This window comes from Oncorhynchus nerka, linkage group LG14 (assembly GCF_034236695.1).
Source record: "Oncorhynchus nerka isolate Pitt River linkage group LG14, Oner_Uvic_2.0, whole genome shotgun sequence".
Taxonomy (NCBI): Eukaryota; Metazoa; Chordata; class Actinopteri; order Salmoniformes; family Salmonidae; genus Oncorhynchus; species Oncorhynchus nerka.
Window position 1 is genome coordinate 43087786 of NC_088409.1, and position 7896 is coordinate 43095681.

General features: G+C 42.9%; 1 protein-coding gene across 1 annotated transcript; it reads left to right on the forward strand.

Moving 5' to 3' along the window:
* The first annotated feature begins 2212 nt into the window (after nt 1–2212).
* On the forward strand, nt 2213–7406 carry LOC115141147 (tumor necrosis factor-like). The gene is made up of 4 exons (XM_029679828.2): nt 2213–5767; nt 5857–5905; nt 6043–6102; nt 6468–7406. Exons 1-4 carry the CDS (start codon nt 5576–5578, stop codon nt 6905–6907), a joined length of 741 nt encoding a protein of 246 aa, XP_029535688.1. The 5' UTR covers nt 2213–5575; the 3' UTR covers nt 6908–7406.
* Nucleotides 7407–7896: the final 490 nt, after the last annotated feature.

Here is a 7896-nt window from a genome sequence, read left to right on the forward strand (position 1 = left end):
TTCTGAGTGCACTGTATATCACGGTCCCAAGGTATATGAACTAACAGGTTACAGAGCAAACAACACAATTATCACAACACGTAGGTTGTAATATGTTAATTTTTTTCTGGCTTGGCTTTCCCAGTGATTTTACCCACGCACCGTACTGTCTCCTATCATTGCTATGCAGATGACACTCAACTATTTTTCTCCCACTTCTGACAACCAAGTGTAGAGACACATCTCTGCGTGCCTGGCAGATATCTCAGCCTGGATGTCGGCCCACCACCTCAAGCTCAACCTCATCAAGACGGAGTTGATCTTCCTCCCGGGGAAGGTCTGGCCGCTATAGGGCCTCTCCATCACGGTTGACAACTTCACAGTCTCTCCCTCAGAGTGCAAAGAACCTTGACCCTGGACAACACCCTGTCATTCTCTGCAAACATGAAAGCAGTGACTTGCTCCTGCAAGTTCATTCTCTACAACATCCATAGAGTATGACTCTATCTCACACAGGAAGCGGAGCAGGAGCTGTGCTCAAACCCTACACCCCAACCTGAGTACTCCATTCTGTCACCTCTGGTCTCTTGGCCTACGGGAGGGTAGCTCAGCCCAGTCAAACTCTTCTCTGTCTTTGCACCCCAATGGTGGAACCAGTTTCCCCTGAAGCTAGGACAGCAGAATCCCCTCCCATCTTCCAAAAACCACTGAAACCCTACATCTTCAAAGAGTCTCTTAAATAATCCCCCCCCCCCCCAGAACTACAGTAACACTTCCACTTGACTTTTTCCTGCCTACAATCAATGACTTTGCTGAATGATACTTCACTGAGGAAAAATGTACTTACTATGACTGAGATATGTGGTTCTCCCACTAGCTACTGTATTTGAAGATTAATACACTAACTGTAAATCGCTCTGGATAAGAGCATCTGCTAAATTATTAAAATGGCAAATGTACATGTATAGAGTGATTTGGCATTTGTACAGTTTATTCTACTGTATGCCACTTAGAAACGGTGTAGATTTTAATCCTGTCCTGGACTATACGGTAACCCCGGGTAACAAGGGACGTCCTGAGGACATTCACAGAGTCCCTCTCTCAGAGTGCAAAGAACCTTGGCGTGACCCTGGACAACCCTGCCGTTCTCTGCAAACATCAAAGCAGTGTCTCGCTCCTGCAAGTTCATTCTCTACAACATCTGTAGAGTATGACCCTACCTCACGCAGGAAGTGGCGCAGGTCCTAATCCAGGCACCTGCCATCTCCCGTCTGGACTACTGCCACTACACTGGTCTTTAAGTCCCTTACTGGTCTTTATGCAAACATTTTCTACAGGACGTTCTGGCAACATTCAAAATGTTCCCTTTCGGAAAGCTCTCATTTCATCCATGTTCTAAAGCGCAAGAGGATACTCACCATCGTCTGAAATGAACTAAATCTACCTCCATCCCTCCTGTTTGATGAAATCCTTTCAATCAGGTTTGGTGATGAAATAAAGGGATGTCCTTGCTCATCTGTAATACAGGGATATTTGCTTCTTCTGTCGTAAGAATCAAAGCAATAGTTGATTATCACTTCCTTACTGTTGTGGTTTCCCTCCTGAGCATTTTTAATTTCATCTCCTGTTTTCAGGACCTACTTCCTGCTTTTCTCAGCCATCCTTAAGTACAGTTACATTCCGAGTAGTTAACATGAATTTATCTACAGACAGATCCTATGAATGAACTACGTGACAAATACAGATGATGAGCCTTCAATCATGTGAGGACCATGAGACACAGTATAGTGGCGTGCGGTGAGGTCAGTGGCTGGGTAGGCATGGGCTATTATCAAAGCCACGTTTACTCACAAGTAAACCTTTATTAAGGCCAAGTCCACCAAACAAAAGATGGCTCCAACAACCTTAGTGACATAGGCTATTGTGCCCCATGAGTGGCCCAGCGTCGTCCGGGTTAAGGGAGGGTTTGGCCGGCCGGGATGTCCTTGTCCCGTCCCGCTCTAGCTACTCCTTGTGGCGGGCTGGGTGCATGCACACTGACTATGGTCGCCCGCTGTACGGTGTTTCCTCCGACACATTTGGTGCGGCTGGCTTCCGGGTGTCAAGAAGTGCGGCTTGGCAAGATCGTGTTTCAGAGGACGCACGGCTCTCGACCTTCGCCTCTCCCGAGCCCGTACAGGAGTTGCAGCGATGGGACAAGACTGGAACTATCAATTGGATATCACGAAATTGGGGAGAAAAAGGGGTGAAAAAAACTCCAGCGAGGCCTATGCTGACCCTGTCCATCAACAGTGACTGGAGTCAAGAACGGCCGCGCTCGTCAACGATTTGAATGGAATTCAATGGATGGGAAGGAAGGCATGCACAATCTAGCGTCTTTCCTGATGTTTTTATGTAGTCGTAGCACATTTTGAGATTTTGAGCATAACAACCACCCGAATCATTGAGAAAAAACATTAGATATATTTTTGTTGTTATTGATATCAATGTATTTTTTGGGGTGCTTTTCATAGCAGCTTTTTTTTCATTAGATTATCACAGAGAAAGAACTGCCTACCCTACCTACCCTGCCTACCCTACCTACCCTACCTACCTTGCCTACCCTACCTACCCTACCTACCCTGCCTACCCTACCTACCCTACCTACCTTGATTGCAAGTCACTGACACTATCATCCACTACAACTACTTAATGTACTGTGCTAACTGCTAGCCAGGGTGCTTGACTGTTTGTGTATACAACAAGGTCACATTTTACAGTATGTTGGAATATTTGAGTGTGTGGGTCACAAGTTATTTTCTTTCTCCTTACCTCATGAGATGATCTGCCTTTGACTACAAAAATGTTTTCAGAATTAGGATTTTTTTCTCTCCAAATTGCTTTATCAGGACGGTGGAAGCTGGTGGCAAAGAGTGTAGGAACTGGGAGAGAGATCACACAAATAGAACTTCAGGTTCAATTTACGGAAGCAGATCTCAAATTAAGATCAGAAGTGAAATATATATTTTCTGTCAGCAATACTCTATTTCCAGTATATGAATCCATGTCAAGTTACAAATGCACAAGAAATGGTGATGTCCATGAGACAAACAGTAACATAAGCAATTCATCAAATTGACAGACCTGTTGATCACTGGACAGGAAAACCTCGATATGCCTGGAGTGGACACTATCCTGTGGGCGGCAGCAAGGATACATTAACTAGGTAAAAGGTCATGTACAGCCTCAGGTCATGTACAGGTAATACCAACAATGACCCAATTGCTCTTTCAGACAATAGGAGAATGAATCACCCACCTTACACCTCTAAGGGTGTGTCGCTACCTTCTTAGAACATAAACAGGTACCTGGTTCAAAAACCTAGAAAAAGCCTGCTTCTCTGTTTTTAGAAGTAATCCCTGAGGTAACTTGGCTGGACGTGAAATATCCCGTTGGTTCTGTGAATAAGGTCAACAGGAGGATGAGCCCTGATGAGACCTAAACTTGCCTGAGACTTGAACCCTGTGACCCCAAGCCAATGCCTAGACTAGTAAGGCTAATGCACTGTTGTGGTGGGAGACCCAGCTTTGAACCCTATCAGTTACAGATAGGTGAATCCAATATAGGGCCAGATGTATCATTACTTAAAGGGTGATGGAAGGCTTTTAACATTTCAGTCATGCTTATTCAGAGCAATTGGGGTTCAATTTCATGCTCAAGGGCACATCAGAAAGAAGGGCATTGCGATATGAAGTCTCAGGGTAGATGTTTCCTCCCTTTATCACAATACTTAAGTTCCTCACAATGAAAAGGTCTTTCTTTCCTCAATAGAATTCAGTATGAGAGGTTCCTGTGTTATATTTCAGCTCACCACTGAAGTTTTACCTATTGCTTCCCTGCTCTTTCCAAGATCTTGCGGTTGGCGTGTATTTTGCAGGTAGTAATAGTCTTGGAAACATTGCTACACACTAACGTAGGAATAAATCAATCAATCGGAGAGATTTATCAGTATAACGACTGAATGACTATACATAAAACATTGTGAAATACTCCATACTTCCCTGACAGTCATACCTATATTGCTTGTATTTGCACATAAGAATACGTAAGGAAACAGTGACACAGTGCATGTGAAACAGTGTTACGGGACAATACTCCAAGCTACCTTTACCAGCGGTGATACATTGCCCTGATACACTACATTGAAACTGCAGTCTGCGGCTGGGTCTGGTCACCCCAGCTACTTGTTTTGGTAGACAGCCAAGGACTGGGACTGGCGAAATGTAAATCATCAAATCACAGTTTATTTAAAGTGCATTTAACAAAAGCCTCAATACCCCTTACAACAACAACAACAAAACATGACTAAAGAAGAAAGCAAGAAACAACAGAGAATTCAAACTTAAGTATAACCACTCTCACATTCATAGACAGAGCTATGGATGCAAATACGATCAAAATGATCGTTTTAACCATGTTTGGAAGTTATACAGTGCTTGTTTCATCACTAATTGATAACTGATTTAACAGAAACAGAAATTAGATGAAACAATATGCAAACAAAACTCAGATCAGGTAGTGTATGGGTGATGGAAATCCCACAAATAAACCGCGTTCTGCTCCGAACTCGCTCAACCAGTCAGGGAGGGCAGCGAAATAAGGAAGCCAGATTGGGTCAATAAAGAGAAGTCAAAAACCTGTTTAGGGGTTTGGAAAGGTTTATGTACGAAACCAGTTCCGAAACAAAAAGAGGGATATTTACAAGTCTCTTTTGTTTCTCCTGAGCCTGTCCTTGTATACCCTCAAATGTATTCTGATTGTGTAGCTGTAGAAGCATTACATTTACATCCAGTTATTAACAACTTCAGTGCAACAAGTTCTATGTAATCAATAAATATCATCATTGTTTACTATTTGAAATGTATGACAATTACTAGACATATAGTATTACAAACAGCTGGTGAATGAGACTGAATAGAAATCACAAACTAAAGTTCAAGTCAAGATACTGTAAGTGGCTTTGCTACACTTTACATTAAGTAGCAAAGATACCATGGAGTTTATTCAAACGCATTGTGTAATTACATAATTATACGGCTGACTTATTGAGAATTCCTTGTTTTATGTAAATGCAGTTTCAGTATATAGCTGAGAAGTTGCCGTACATTCTGGTTACCAAATAGAAAAAACTACATCGTTGCACAAGTAATTCACGTTCAAGTTGCACGTCCTGTTTTGCCTTAACCCCATCCTGCAACCACACCTACCCATTGGAATCCCAGTTTGGTAGAGCTGTTCTGTGGATTTTACTTTCCTTTGAACCATAACCATAACTCTCCACAGACAGTTTTCTGCTGCTACTCTGCTATGTCTCCACTCACTGGGTGACATCACTGGAGTTTCCCCTTTTGTGCCAGTAGCAGGCCGAGCATAAAAACGACAGGGCTTCTGGCAGAAGTCCATTCGAACAAACGAGCAAAACACAGGACACCTATCAAGCTACAACTCTGTCAAAACAAAACAAAAGATATTTAGGAGATATTCGGGCAAATATTCAGTCGCTAGACTTTTTCACTGCCACCAAGAGCCAAGAGTTTGAACCTCGTTCAACAGCAGTATGGAAGGGTATGCGATGACACCTGAAGACATGGAGAGGGGCCCTGTGTACAACACAACGGTGACAGCTGTTGCTGAGGAAAAGGCCTCCAGAGGTTGGCTATGGAGGCTGTGTGGGGTCCTCTTAATAGCAGTTCTATGTGCGGCAGCAGCCCTACTCTTTGCATGGTGTCAGCATGAAAGACTGCCAACGGTAAGGCACTCTAATGGGGCCAATATTTACCACATTTCTGAAGTAGAGGACCGTGCAACCAACTAACATCCTCTTGGTTGATTTCACAGATGCAGGACGAAATGGAGCCTCAACTGGAGATACTCATTGGTGCAAAAGGTGATTATTTGATTGACAGATGCCCCTTTTCATTGAATTGCTTCTCACTATAATTGCTTTAATCAAAGGTTACGGTGGTAGGCGACGTCATGGCTTTTGCTTGTGTTATTTATGGCTAGTATGTTTCTCTCCCTCAGATACCCACCATACATTGAAGCAGATTGCCGGCAATGCAAAAGCAGCCATCCATTTAGAGGGTGAGTGACCTATAGCCTTTTGCAGCCAGCCTTGACTGTGTCTGTTGAAGGTTAGCAAATGTCTCGTGGGCTAGCATGTCTTAGTGTCTTTCCATTGTAGAAGCTAGGGGATTCTTTTGAAACATCCCCATTCAAAAATAAGGTTTAAGGTTTGAAATGGTGTCTAGTGGGCTAGTAAGTGTTTCTATTGGAGAAGCCAAAAACGAAACCATAACACAAGGAAGCAAAGAGGTTGCTTAATCATTAGCTTTTCTCTTGTTGCCACCAGAGCACATTGATAAGAGCTTTGCAAGAAGAAATAGCTACCAGTTGGATCCCGGGGCCTCAAAGTTGTAACAATGAAACTTTCTTCCCTCTACTGCCAGGTGAATACAATCCTAATCTTACCGCTGACACCGTGCAGTGGAGAAAGGATGACGGACAGGCTTTTTCCCAGGGCGGGTTCGAGCTACAGGGGAACCAAATCCTCATCCCACACACTGGGCTCTTCTTCGTTTACAGCCAGGCTTCGTTTAGGGTCAAGTGCAATGGCCCGGGCGAGCATACCACTCCTCTGAGTCACATTATTTGGCGCTATTCGGACTCCATTGGGGTTAATGCTAATCTTCTTAGCGGGGTAAGGTCAGTTTGTCAACGAAACTACGGTGATGCTGAGTCCAAAATTGGCGAAGGCTGGTACAATGCAGTTTACCTTGGTGCGGTGTTTCAGCTGAATGAAGGGGACAAACTGTGGACTGAGACCAATCGACTGACCGACGTGGAGCCTGAGCAGGGCAAGAACTTCTTTGGTGTGTTTGCACTGTGATGAGAGAGAGGCAGGCCAGAGATGAATATTTGTTAAAACAGTTTTATGTTAAAACTCTTGTTTTAGTGTTGCAATTTTATGGTAACTGAGCCATCTCAAAGGAGATTGGTCTAATCTTAATGGTTATTTTTGTAAACTGCAACAGTTTGTGAAATGATTATTGTTTGTCCACACATGATTGTCCATTCTCTCTATTGTAGACTTTGCACCAAATAATATTATGACTTCCGGTTATTTATATTAACTTAAAAAAATGATATTTACTATTTATATGAAAATACAATAGGCTACTGTGGTGTACTGTAGTATAAGTTATCTTGATTCACATAAGTCTAGCAGTAGCCTATACTAGGCCTATCAGAATACAGTACTACAATATTAAGTTATTTTATTTAATGTACTGATGTACTAATGTTTATTTAAATGTGATTGTGTTGTAATTTATTTGTCACCTATTCAGTGTGCTTGAATCAACTAATAAATTCCAAATCTTCTCAAAGTTTGACTATATTTAAATGTACAGTTTGGAGGGGATTGGGGGAGACAGGGGGGGTCTGGACACATCTAACTGTCTTATGTGGTTGAGGGTAAATAGATGTTGAATTTAGCAGTAAATGAACACTAAGGGTTCTATTCATTCTATACATTTGAAGCGTTACAGACTCCGCGATAGACATGTAAAGGTAATTTCAGATTGACCCGACATCTGCAGCGTTTACAGTGAATGCAGTCTCCGCTAAAGCGGGAACATTGCCTTTAAATGTCAATCACTCTGTAACGCTGAACTTCTGCAATGCAGATTGAATTAAAGCCCTACATCTGTTCTTGAGCAGCTTTGCACCAGAAACTGTGAAACAAAGTGCCTCCCCAATAACTTCAGACCAAAACAAGGGAAATTCCCTTTTGTGTTTTTTTCTCCTGCTGTGTCAGGTGAGATGACCCACATATGCCGTGCCTGGGGATTCCCCCACTGACTTTCTTCCTCCTCC

What these genes read in the sequence shown, in the direction of transcription:
- LOC115141147 (XM_029679828.2), top strand. Translation starts at nt 5,576, where the DNA reads ATGGAAGGGTATGCGATGACACCTGAAGACATGGAGAGGGGCCCTGTG. An exon ending in AGCATGAAAGACTGCCAACG is followed by an intron (nt 5,768 to 5,856) that starts GTAAGGCACTCT and finishes TTGATTTCACAG; the next exon opens with ATGCAGGACGAAATGGAGCC. An exon ending in GATACTCATTGGTGCAAAAG is followed by an intron (nt 5,906 to 6,042) that starts GTGATTATTTGA and finishes TCTCTCCCTCAG; the next exon opens with ATACCCACCATACATTGAAG.